Source organism: Silurus aristotelis (assembly GCF_946808225.1).
Source record: "Silurus aristotelis genome assembly, chromosome: 2".
NCBI lineage: Eukaryota > Metazoa > Chordata > Actinopteri > Siluriformes > Siluridae > Silurus > Silurus aristotelis.
Window position 1 is genome coordinate 32,880,047 of NC_139575.1, and position 13,904 is coordinate 32,893,950.

At 38.3% G+C, this 13,904-nt stretch overlaps 1 protein-coding gene across 1 annotated transcript; it reads right to left on the minus strand.

Moving 5' to 3' along the window:
* Window positions 1-124: 124 nt before the first annotated feature.
* dytn (dystrotelin) lies at window positions 125-9,655 on the minus strand. The gene is made up of 13 exons (XM_083522080.1): window positions 9,437-9,655; window positions 8,086-8,275; window positions 7,904-7,989; window positions 7,675-7,775; window positions 7,173-7,244; window positions 6,936-7,099; window positions 5,555-5,666; window positions 5,214-5,347; window positions 4,969-5,137; window positions 4,816-4,889; window positions 4,574-4,724; window positions 1,841-2,360; window positions 125-1,198 (listed from the first exon to the last, which is right to left on the minus strand). Coding segments are annotated over exons 1-13 (1,962 nt in total). The 5' UTR covers window positions 9,438-9,655; the 3' UTR covers window positions 125-1,010.
* Window positions 9,656-13,904: the final 4,249 nt, after the last annotated feature.

Here is a 13,904-nt window from a genome sequence, read left to right on the forward strand (position 1 = left end):
GTGTCTCAAAAACCACCAAAGACTTCCTGTTTCCATTCTTTTAACAAGCACTGTATAAACATTACAAATAAAAAAAATATTTTATATTTTTATATGCTTAGCAACTTACAGTTCTTCAACCATGACAACCAAAGATTTTTTAATATACATAAAAAAAGGAATAACCACCAAACAAATAGTATAAAATACATTCAATGGTATTAAAAGTAAACAATAAAAATGTGTACGATTTAAGGTTATTGTTATTTCTAAAATATTTTTTACTTTAACAAATGAATTAATCAATTTTTCTATCCATATGACAAAAAAGATCACAAGCTACTCATAAAGACCTTCTCAAAAGTGTAGCTGTTTAGACAAATGTCAGGAAATTACACTATGTTTGTAATGGTAAACAGAAAATATTTCCAGGAAATTAGTCATTGTATGTAAAAATTAACAGACAATATTTCCAGGAAATTACTCTCTGTATGAATGTCTAGTTTTTCTAGTCAGACCAAAGATCACAAATTCCTGAAGGGCTGCAGTTCATCAAGGTTCGGTTATTTCTTTTCACTTGAACACAACTGCAAACAGAAATGAACAGTTTTATTAAATTAAATTAGGTTTCAAACTCTGTCCCAATCAGTAGAAATGATTAAATGTAGTTATCAACAGAACATTGGCTGTAGCAGGGTTTAGTGTTGAGTAGCATGGTTAAGATGTCAAATGTATATAATTGTGTCAGAGATTGTGTGTTTTGCAAACAAAATGGTTTGGAAGAAGCAGCCTGGCAACTTACATTATTACAGGCATCAAATAATTAAATAATACATTTGGTGTTTCTAGAAAAAAAGACTAGGAGAGAATGTGGGAGACAAAAAATCCACATAACCCCAAAGTCTTTTACAAGAGCTGGCGCTGTTCTCTGGTGTGTGGAGTTTGTCTTCCTTGTCAATGCCACTAATGCCAAATCCATTGTTTTTCACGAAAGATTTTAATTTTCTATTTTTATAAACATTTATATGTCTTTACTGATTGGAAAATAAACCTGCTTCGTGGCACAAGGCTTTGCACTGCAGATCAGCATTCGCTGACCCCTGTTCCATGTCCTGTACTGGTGAGGTGATTGATTTGAAAGAATGAACAAGGTGAACCACTGATTCTCCAACCCCTCCTGCTGCCTGTAAAAGCGCCTCTGTCTGACGCGACCCACACCCTGTATAGCAGGAAACACAATATTCAAATATAAATCAAATGTTAGCTATCATGTTACCATTGTTTACATTTACAGCATTTGGTAGACATTATTTTCCAGACCAAGCTACAGAAATGCTTTCTAGCCTCCATTAAAAAGTATCCTTATGTCATTCTAAAAGCTATAGTACATAGTATAGTAAAAGTACAGCAACTATTTCATAACTGTTCCTTTAAATGCATGGTGAAGAGGTTGGTCTTTATTCTTCATCTGAAGAGGTTTCTAGAGCTACCATGTGAATGTGTAATCAGTCCTAGACAATAATAGTGTATAGTTTTTAGCTCTGAACACCTTTGGGATGATTTCGAATGCTGGCTGCACCCCAGGCCTCCCTACTTTACATACATTTGTGACTTTACTAACACTCTGTGTGGCTGAATGAGCACAAATCTCCCTATCCATACACCACAATCTAGTGGATCATCTTCCTAGAAGAGAGGAAGTTATTATAAAAAATGGACATTATAAGAAAGCCACATTAACCTTGAGCTGTTTTGTATTAGAGCATTGTAATGAATCTTATTGAATTGAACAATTAAGTAATGTTCCAATGCAGCAAGCCACTTCAGGTATGCATCTGACCTGATCATCCTTTCCACTTGCCTGTTGGTGTAGATAGAAGTGCATCATGAAGTCTCTGCACTAGGTCATTAAGCTCTTCTTCTTTATCTGCTTCCTCGTCAGAGTTATCTGTCCCGGAATCCTCCACCACAAAAGACCTGTCTAAAGTTGTACTGTTTCCAGTAACTCTGTAATGTTGTGGCTTGTCTTCCTCACTCTTCTCATCCACATCCTCATCCTCCTCCTCCACATCTTCGTCTGACTCCCAAACAACTTTAAACTTTTCCTCTGTCTCAATTTCTGTCTCAGTTGCAGAGGTTTCAGTAACAACTACATCTTTATGCTCTTCTTCTTGCAACTCATTCAGATTCTGTTTTTCATCCATCTGATGTTCTCTATCACTCACTTCACTTGTTGCTACTTCCGGATCCTTTTCTGTAGTAACTGATGCTGAACTTTCAGTTTCTGTGCCCTGTTTCTCGCTAGTGTCATGTCTGCTTTGCTGAGGAGAAGGAGTGTTGATGTCACTGCCAGACTCTTCTCTTCCTCTTATACTTAAAGCCTGCATGAGATAATATTAATATTAGGGTTGTCAATCGATTAAAATATTAAATTGCGATTAATCACACGATTGTCATGCGTTAACTCTCAATTAATCGCAACTTAATCGCACATTTTTATCTGTTCTAAATGTACCATAAATTAACACCCCCTCTACCCCCTATAAAAATGTTGTATACTTTAATCAACATAAGCATGGACAAATATGGATGCTTTCAGCAAATGTGTTTATTTTTAGTGAAACCATACTCAACAGAGCATGAAGACAAAATATTCTTGCAAATGCTTAAATTACTAAATCATCATAACACCAAATGGAACCTTTGCTATGTTTCCACACGGACGGTTGATGGGGTGATACCGAAACTGTACCTCTTCTAAATTTCATATGGATTATTATATAATCAGAAAATATTTGTATTCGAATAAACTTGGTTTATTTAAAAGTAGACATTTAAAGCTTTCTATTCATATATGTATTATGTCTGTGAGGTAAGTATGAATTGCGATTCAGGTTGGTTTATTTACGTGTCTGTAAAGAGAACGCACACTGTAGGTTTCCTTTATTTTTACAAAAGCACAGCGTATTGTTGTTATTATGAGTGTATTCAAATGAAAGTAGACCCTTTACAGATTCAAATGATGTTTTGCTCTTATCTCTACGATCCAAAAAAGTAACTTAAGTTCATTGCGGCATCATGAGAAAAAATGCTACGAAACGCGCTGATGTGTTTGTCGACCCCAGAGAGTTAATTGTGTGCATCATGGCGAATTTCAGCTGATTTGAGACTTGGCATATCAGTGAAACAAATGATTACTTATTAAAAATTATCTTTCGGTGGAGTTTTATATATATATATATATATATATATATATATATATATATATATATATATATATATATATATATCTGAGTAAAGAAAGAACATTGTGAATGCATGCGTGTTGCACTGAAGTTTTTAATTTCGCCTCTTTAATATTTATTTGTTTGTATTTTTAACAGAAAACAGAAATGCGCGCTGCATTAATCGCGCCTTAATAAAAGATTTGTGCCGTTAAAATGAATATGCATTTTGACAGCCTTAATTAATATATTAATACAAAAGAATTTTTAATGTTGTTACTTAATTAATGTATCCCGGCTGAACAACCACCATATAGAACACAAGCAGAGAAACGATTATGACGATCAGGTGATCAGGAATGTCTTTGTTCTCAGTCAAGTTTACACCACTGACTCCCTCTGTCTCATCACATCACATCACATTAACCCCAAACATCTTGTTGCCTTCTGCCTGCTCATTGTATCGTCATAAACTAGTCTACATTAATGGTGTGTGAGAGCCAGGAAATGAAACACCAGTGGTAGATTGAAAAAGCCACACAATGACAGGAAATAGATTGATGGCGCACAGTGAGAAGAAAAAAACATTTCACCAAATACATTAAAACTAAAGTAACAAGCCTGTTTTAAAAATGTAAGAAGTGGAAAGTACAGATAATTTAATGAGTGAAAGTAAAAAGTTATCCGAAATATAAATAGTAAAGTAAAGTACTTCATCTTCTTCTTTCGGCTTCTCCCATTAGGGCTCGCCACAGCGGATCATTCGTCTCCGTCCTCTACATCTGCCTCTTTCAACCCAACTACCTGCATGTCTTCCCTCACCACATCCATAAACCTCCTCCTTGGCCTTCCTCTTTTCCTCCTTCCTGGTGGCTCCATCCTCAGCATTCTTTTACCGATACACCCCATGTCCCTCCTCTGCACATGTCCAAACCATCTCAATCTTGTCTAACTCACCTTGTCTCCAAAACGTCCTACATGTGCTGTTCCTCTAATAAATTCAATTATAATCCTGTCCATCCTCATCACTCCTAACGAAAACCTCAACATCTTCAGCTCTGCTACCTCCAGCTCCACCTCCTGTCTTTTACTCAATGCCACTGTCTCTAAACCAAAGTACTGATACAGGAAAAATCAACTTAAGAACAGTAACAAAGTATTTGTACTTGGTTACCTCCCACCTCTGTTTAAATATGGAATGGGATGTTTAAAAAATTATGTAGGAATCTTATGGTAAGGTGTGAACAAAATTTGCCCATCAAGTTTCATTTAATTTAATATATTCATTTAATGAAAATATGGCTCATTGGCTTTCCCTATCGTTTTTGTCTATCCTTTTTCTCTTTCTCTCCCTGATTTTCCCCACTCACATGTCTGACTTGTCCTAGCTCCTCCTCTAGCTGTTGGTTGTGCTGGATCAGTGCCTCCATGGTGGTCTTCAGCTCCGTGCACCTGCCTTCTAGAGAGTCATGCTCTGACTGTGCAGCTACTTTCCACACCTGGAATTCGTTCTCCAGAACCCTGATGACAAAGCACACACAAAAGTGTCAATAATGGCCACTGGCACACCCCCTTACAATGTATACTAGGTCAAAAAGAATTACAAAACTACCCTTTATCTCTCTGGAGGTCTTTCATGGCTTTTTGCGTGATGTTTAGGTCCTTCTGGAGTAATGACATCTTTCTCTGTAACATTGGGCAAATATATTCAGACGCATCAGCAAAATTACAAGCTGAAAGCACTGCTGTATTTATAAAGAGCTACCTGAGGCTGTGTGTCCAACTCATCTGTCTGGAGTGATTTAGACTCCATGCTATGATGCGGGTGAGAAGGAGTGGGAGGGGAAGAAGGTGGAGAAGGAGAAGGAAGAACATTTTCTGAGACAGTGGCGTCCAAACCTTCCAGATTTTTCTGCAGCCCTGAAGCATAAACACTAAGGAAAAGAGGACAAGAAGATTCACACACACACACACACACTCTATATCATCTAAATATTATCTATACCATACCTGTAATGTCTCTCTTCATAAGATCCTGCTATAAGTGCTCTCTGTCTCTCTGTTTCTCTCCTGGTGTAGCGTCGTGGCAGAAGAACATGGCGGGCACTGGATGCCAATGATGCCATTGATTCCTTCAAAGAGGGCTGGTGTAAAGCAAAATATATTTATCATAACAATAAGATTTTATTACATAACATTTAATGCGAAGCAGGATTTTTCAAAAAAGGAGAACTGCGTTCCGAAGTCACTCCTTTATAAATATATACACCGGATACCATGGAATTGCTAAGAGGGTATTTTATTGTGTTTTGCTGAGTGTAATCCAATGATAAATTTAAAATGAACCATACCGGCGTGCAGTACTCCAGAAGTGGATGTGAAGGCTTGTGCTTCCTTGTACGTTTCTGGGCCAGGAAACAGTTCTGGCACAGGTGGACATTCAAACACTTTAAACAACGATACCTGCAAAGAGTCCACACGTGAAACTTACAGTAGATCACAATACTGTTAGACATAATCTTTACATGTGCATTTGTTCAGTAATTTTTAATCATAGTGATTCTGAAGGTATAATGTCAAAATGTGTTAATAGTCAGTACTAGGAAACGTGTAATGTCACGTGTACATTACAGCACTGTGAAATTCTTATTTCACATATCTCAGCAATGTTATAAGCTGGGATCAGTGCACAGGGTCAGCCATGATACAATGACCTGAAACAGAGAGGGATAAGGGCCTTGCTCAAGGGCCCAAATTCTATTCTAAAATCCAATAGTTCCAAATGCTAAAATTATTAAAGACACTTGAAGGTTTGAAATGTAAATTGCATTACTGTATGTTTATTCCTATTGTACTAAAAGTGCTTATCAAACATTAATTCTTTATAGCAATAACAGCCTCCAGTCCTCTGAGAAGATATTTCACTAGATTTTATAATGTTGCTGTGGGAATTTCTCTTTATTTAGGCACGCAGAGGCATTAAATGGGCCGCCAGTAATTTTAGGTGAAAAGGCTTGGTGTACAGGTGTCGAACCATTTCTTTGAGAATTTGTTGATTGGGGTTGAGGTCAGGGTTCCAGGTTTTCCACTTCAACCTTGCTCAAGCTCTCTTTGCACATAGAGGCATTGTCATGATAGTACAGGTTTGGGCTTGGCACCTTAATTTTAGTGAAGGGACCCATTTAAGATGCAGGATACAATTTCTGGCGATAGTATGAACAAACGCTTTATATTATGTAATGGTCTGGTATCTACAAATATCTGGCCTGTGTAGTACCCTGTGTAGAAAAGGTCTCAATGGCAGATACAATTGATTAAAATTTTTATTATAAATTGCAACTGATTTAAATATAAAAAGTAAAACAAATAGATCCATTATGGAAATACATTATTGAGTTATGGAATCTCTATCATATCTCTATTATTCATATTATCTTAGTATAACTTCTTGTCTACCACATTCTTCACTCAAGTTTCCACATACACCATAGCTTTGGATATCTTTCCAACTTCTCAACAATCACTATTCCAGTTACACAATCATTTTCCAAACCATATTTAGTTGCAGACATGGTCCACATTAGAGGAAATTAAACCGGGATCCCACTTATAAGATTAAAAAAGGTGGCACTTGCAAAATACCAATACCTTTACATGTCAATGAACAAAATCATGACACATATTTATCACATATGCAGGACACATCATAGACACAGACACACACCAAATTACCTGATGCCTGTGATGGGGAAGGCCTTGCAGGCATGGCAGCGCACTCTGTGTTGTACATCCTCGCTAACTGAGAGTCTGTAGAGCGTGGAGAGCCATAGCAGCAAACGAGGCTCCGACCGAAGCCATTTTACAAAATGCTCCTCCCCTGCTCTATCATTGATAACCTAGGTAAAGTCAAAGACACATTGAACTTCTAGATGTGTCTGTGTCTGTACATCTGTGTGTAGAAGAACATACCCCAGTGAAGCAGGACTGGATTGCGGGCTCCACCGGACCAAATACATGACTCTCCTGAACCACAGCTGGCACCTTGACAAGCAGTGACAAGCATTATTTACATTTAAGTCAGAGCTGTGAATGATTTTAATTACGTATGCCTACACAAGAGTCCTTTTGGCTGGAGCCCTTTGTAAGATCAAGGTTATGGTCATGGTTGTTATTGGTACTGGGAAAGTTAGTCAGAGTTATAGAAAGTTAGTCAGAGTCACTTTCAGTTATGTCTATTTTGTTCATACTATCTCAGATGACTATGGAGGATACTACTTATACTTTCGATAGAAGAAAATTCCAGGCATCTAATATGCTTTTAGATCAAAATGCCTTTAGATTAAAATGTCTCTTTGAGGATCATAAAAAACCTAGTAAAAAAGTGTCCCATTCCAGTAAAGTGAATCCTAATTAATAACTGGTACTACATTTCATTGATGACAACCAGAATCATTTGATGAAGGATTTTGACCTGACTAAGGTCATCCAGAAGGTTCCTGAGGCCAGAATGGCTGACAAAAAGGTCCTCTTGACCTTGCCTTCTGCCATAGCTAACAGCCAATTGGACCAGAGCTGCAGAAAATAAAAACAATAAAATGACTCATAGCTGTGCATGATAAATATAGCTGTGTATAATTATATAATATAAAAACGAATTATTGGCTGCATAGGGTCAACTACATTTTAAACATGATACAGACCTCTATGTTTGGCTGAAAGTGTGTCTCCTGAAAGCACTATCAGTGCCACTTCTACAGATCTGAGAAGGACAAAGCCTGTCTTCTCCCTATAAAAATATCAGAAATCAATCTAAACATAATGCCATAAAAGATCCATATTGTACATATACAAGTTAAATGAAGGTATTGATTTAGTTTCTTGCCTGTCATAAAGTTTGAAGAGAAGTCTGGAGGTCTGCTCTGTAGCTTCTGGTACCACCTGAACAGGTAAAGTCTGTAAAACACCCTGAAAGAGCTGTTCCAGACTCTGCTTCAAGCTTTCCTGGGAAATATTCCCCAAGTCCCCTTCAGTCCAAGGAGCTGAGCGCAAATCCCGGATCATGACCATATGCACTGAAACACAGACATCGATGATAATATCTAGGAGGAGGAGTTATGCATATTGTTTAAAGTTCCACTAGATACAGAATGATTTTACATCAAGTGTTTTTCTTTTTACTTTTTTTTCTTGTAACCATGTAGTTTTTTTTCTATTATTTCCCTTTATAACTTAAGGCTGGTGAGGCAAGAGTGTTGCTAACTGCTATAATGTGATAAACAGAATTTGTTTTGCTGACATTTCACAATGTTAAACATAACTACCAATGTTAAAATGTCGACTAAGGTGTTTTTCCTTGCCTTAGTCGCCACTGGCTTACAAACTTACACTTATAAAGAACATCTTTATCACCACATTATCTGTGTAAAGCTGCTTTGAGAAAATGTTCGTTGGTAAAAGTGTTATACAAATAAAAATGAATTGAATTGAATTGAATTAACAAATAAAAAAAATTGCTAGCCTTCACAAATTAGCTGTGTAAAGCACTTTAGGATGTCCTGTTGGAAAATGGTCTACATTACTGTGGTAACATCACTGTCATGCTTGAATTTGTTATTTTATGCAATTGTACTAAAATGAGTTTGTTTGTTTGTATTAAAAATTATTTTTGGACACTTTACTTGGTAATTTGCTGTTCAGCCCATTAACAAAATTGCCCTGGATATTTCTCATCACTAATAATAACAATAACTATTCATTCATTTTCTCCCGCTTATCCGTAATTCGGGTCGCGGGGGCAGCAGTCTAAGCAGGCATACCCCCCCTTCGACTGCTGCCCAATCCTCACAGCACCGTCCCTTACGGTCCCTCCTGCAGGTGGTGAGCCCACGGGAAGGCGGCCCCACGTCACTCCGACGTCACGGACCTTGATATTTCCCTCGTAAGGGACCCCCGGAGCATAGAGGGTTAAGGGCCTTGCTCAAGGGCCCAAGAGTGGCAGCCTGGCGATACCGGGGCTCGAACCCCAGCGCCTTAACGGCTGGAGCCACCACTCCCCCATAACAATAACTAATTACACATATATAACATGATTGAACAGATCAGTTGGCTAAAAATGCTACAATAAACCTGATGAAACAAGAAACATAGAGAATTTTCTTTACAGTTGGAAAACATAATACTGAATGTTATATAAAGCATGATTCTACTCACAGAATGTGTTTCTACACACTTACTATAGCATAGTTTTTGCAGAGAACGAAGCTTTTGTGCAGCACGATAAACTGCAAGACAGGCATCGTTCAGGCCTCCTGTAGGACAGAAAACCAGCACTACAGATGAAAAAGAAGAGCTTTGTATTTCAAAGAAACCCACACACAGAACTATATACAGTAACACCTAAGAGCACAAAATCCCAGAGTTATGAAACACAGGCAGTGTACCGAGGATATGAAAAAGCAGTGGATCCTAGAGCATCTCAGTCTATCTGTTACACTAGTATGCACACTAGGCACACTCTCTTGCAAAGTGAATAGCAAAAAACACACCAGTTTATCTCTCCACACATGCTGATCTATTAGAAAAGCAACCGTTCAGCACACTGGACAGCAGACTTATCACACTCACCTACTCCAGCCATATCCATTGCAGCAGCTTTTAAACACAAGCTTGGATTTATTCATGGGTTTACAGTAAACCTAAGACATACATGACATGATCTGCTGGCTTTGTTATATTTTGAGAAGGAAGACAAATGTCCAAATCAGTCCATTATACATGCATTGTGTATTTGTGTTTTGTATAATACAGAGTATTCTTACTTCACCTTAAATCTGCTGTGTTACATACAGTTTCAGAAATAAATGAATGAATAATGTTCATTGTTGATGAATGGTTTGTTAGATGCAACTGAAAGTCCTCTGACCTCATGTGATTTTAAAAACTCTTTGCTTGTAAATCTGTGTTAAGTCAATAATGACATTTTCACCTCCAGGACCCTGAAGAGGGCAACTAGGATTGTGGTTGACACCTCTCACCCTGGAGACAGACTTTTTTGACTCATTCCCCTGTGGCAGGAGGCTGCGGACAATCAGGGCCAAAACCTCATGCCACAAAAACAGCTTCTTCCCATCCACAATAGAGTGAAAGTAAAGAAGTCTTGGCTCTGACATGTACTTAAGTAAAAAGTAGTTATTACCTCCACCTGTTTTAGCTGTTAACTGGACCTCACATCATATAAGATAGATAGATAGATAGATAGATAGATAGATAGATAGATAGATAGATAGATAGATAGATAGATAGATAGATAGATAGATAGATAGATAGATAGATAGATAGATAGATAGATAGATAGATAGATAGATAGATAGATAGATAGATAGATAGATAGATAGATGTGATAGCCTAGTGAGTTAATGTCAGGGTCCCCACGAGGCTGAGTTTGAGAGTTTGATTCCTGGTCGAGCTGGTTGCTGTGTTGGTAAATAAAACTTCTGGACCTTGTCCACTCTGAAAACATTTCAATTCTGTGTTGTATTAATTTCTTGATTTCCTGGTCTTTAATGAAAGATAACTCCACCAAAAAAAAAAAGAAAAAGCACTTCTGTGGTAGCTCAGTGGGTTAAGGCTTGTGCCTGAACATGGTCCTTAATATAGTCCATGCTGGTGATAAGATTTCAGAGCCAGTCCTACATGCCTTCTTTCTTACTGGGCTGGCATGAAACAAAGTTGTCTCGTTTTTACTGTGTACTGTGTACCACTGTGTATAGTAGAAATGACAATAAAAGCCTCTTGACTTGACTTGATATTGAGGATCAGGGTTTGAATCTTGCTTTCTGCCTGCTAGTTGCGATGTAGGTTATGTTCCTGCTTCCTAAATCTTTCTTTAGCTTTATATTCTTGTGTTGATGGTTTAAAGGTAGATAGACCTGCTCTAAACAAACTTCCTGACCTGTCTTCCCTGATGGTTCAGTGGGTTAAATCAGGTGTCTTGCTTTTGGTGGGGTTCAGGGTTCGAATCCTGCTTTCTGCCTGCCAGTCACGATCAGGATTCACTTCCTACATCTTTCTTTAGCGATATATTTTTGTTTTTAATGGGTTGAAAAGAAAGATAGACCTGCTCTAAACAAGCTTCCTAGCCTGTCCTCACTGATGGTTCAATGGGTTAACGTTGGTATCTCGCTGGTGGTGGGGATCATGGTTCGAATCCTGCTTTCTTCCTGCTAGTTACAATGTAGGTTCAACTTGTGCTACTTACATCTGTATTCGCTTTCTTTAGCGTTAAATTCTTGTGTTGATGGTTTGAAAAGAATGATAGACTTGTTCTAATCAAGCTTCCTGTTTTTTTTCTGATGGCTTAGCGGGTTAAGGCTGGTACATTGCTATTTTTGGTGGTCAGGGTTCAAACCTGGCTTTCTGCCTGCTAGTCATGAGGTAGGTAAAATTCCTGATTCCTACATCTTCATATTCTTGTTTTGATGGGTCAAAAAGAAAGATAGACCTGCTCTAAACAAGCTTCCCAGCTTGTCCTTCCTGATGGTTCAGTAAGTTAATGCTGGTGCCTCGCTAATGGTGTGAATCAGGGTTCGAATCCTGCTTTGTCCCTGCTATTCACAATATGGGTTTGCTTCCTACGTCTGTCTTTAGCATTATATTCTTGCGTTGATGGTTTGAAAGAAAAGATAGACCTGCTCTAAACAATCGTTGCAGCCTGTCCTTCCCGATGGTTCAGTGGGTTAAGACTGGTATTTCGCTATTGGTAGGGTTCAGGGTTCGAATCCTGCTTTCTGTGTTTCTGTCTGGTCTGAATTTCTTGCTTTGAAGCATGAAACGAAGGATAAACCCCCAAAAAAAAGAAGGTGTGTTGTGGGACTTGATGGCTTTGTGGTAAAAGCCTTGCCTCTGAGGTCAGAGGTTGCTGGTTCGAATCTGGCTTGTCCCCACACTGGTTAAGCTGTGTGGAAAGTAGTGTGTGGTGAGTAATGGAGTGGTTGACTGTAAACGAAGGTTGTGAAGACCTGCTGCTTCACAGCCTCAGAAAAAGTAAGGGTGATAGGTTTTTGGCAGAATTTTTCCCTATATATGCAAAACTAAGTCGAAACTTTTTTGGACGTTTTTGCTTCATAACCCCCTGTTTTTAGCTTCTCAGACGCTGGGGGGGCAGATGCCCGGATATTGCCCCCCTGCTTTAGGATACACCCTCCGAATCCGACCTTTCCAGCCATTCCTGACACCTTCCACACACTTAACTTTGAGCCCTGGCCGGGGTTTGAACCGGCAACCTCTCATCCCAGAGGCAAAGCTCTTCCAATTGAGCCACAGGATCTCCTGCAAAAACCTGATTTTTAGGACCTTTTTTGGTTCTTTTTCAAAACTTTTTAAACAATTTAAAGGAAAGCTAAGCGGTAGGAATCGAACCGGGTGAGTCAGATAGCAGCGACCACTTCACTGACCATTACGCCAACACAGGAGAGGCAAACAAGCCTTTGCTTATTGGACTCTTGGCTTTTCTATAGTTAGGAGACCAGTGTTTTCTCTTAGATCATGATGGTAGAGAGTCAAAACTTCTCCTTCCTGTACATTCTCTCAGTAACCGGAAGTCTATGAGAAGTGACTCAGGTACAAGAACCACATCTCCAACACTTGCACCACTGATATACCATGATTTACCAGCAACCAATTTTAATGACCTTTTATTGTTCTGTTTTTCAAAACTTCTTATAATGTTCAATATGAAACTAGAGGTAAGAATCGAACCAGGGAAGTCTTTCATCATAGATCGCTAATGGCATTACTTCAAAACTCAAAACTTTGTTAGACATGTAAATAAGCAGGAAAGACAGAGACAAAGACAAAGAGACACAGACACAGCTTTACAAAGAGTGAGAAACAAATAGAGAGACAGCAAGAGAGAGACATATACAGTAAAACAGATACATTTACTAAAAGAGACACAGAGACAATTAGATGGAGAAAATAGAGAGACAAAGATAGCGAGATATAGCCACTTCCTGTTGGGAGTGTTTATCCCGAGCGACTCTTAATGATCTCATTTACTAAATGAGCAGTAGTGAGTTAAGGGCTTGCTCAGGTGCCCAAAACTGGCAGCTTGGAGGTGTTAAACATGTATCATATTTACAGCATGTGATATATATGTAAGCATTTGTACAGTGATTAAATATAAAGGCTATATCAGTGCAGAGACGTGTGGACATCATTACGAGCCTCTGCTATGTTTCCACACGGACAGTTAATACCGGTGATACCGGAGAGACTGCACCTCTTCAAGTCAAGTCAGGAAGCTTATATATAGAAAATTATAGCCATTTTACAGATTTGAATGATGTATTGTTTTTTATCTGTACGATCAATAAAAACAGAAATTTTAGTTTGTGTCTCCATTATGAAGGAAAACCCCACAAAACGCCCCCTAGAGGGTTAATGGTGTGAATCATGGCGGATTTTGGTGTTTAATTTGAGACTTGGCGCAGAAATAAAACAAAAGTTTACTGATTAAAAATATTTGTATCTGGAGTTTATTTATTTATTTTAGATCTAAGTAAATGGTGAAACAGAAATGCGCGCTGAATTGATAGCGCGTTAATAAAATTTCGTGCCGTTTAAAATGTTTTAAATTTTTACAGCCAAATATACATATACAGTGGTACCCCGCTTATCCATCGGCTCGGACATCGACCTTTT

What these genes read in the sequence shown, in the direction of transcription:
- dytn (XM_083522080.1), bottom strand. An exon ending in TATGAAGAGAGACATTACAG is followed by an intron (nt 5,138 to 5,213) that starts GTATGGTATAGA and finishes TCTTTTCCTTAG; the next exon opens with TGTTTATGCTTCAGGGCTGC. An exon ending in AGCTAGGACAAGTCAGACAT is followed by an intron (nt 2,361 to 4,573) that starts GTGAGTGGGGAA and finishes TATCTCATGCAG; the next exon opens with GCTTTAAGTATAAGAGGAAG.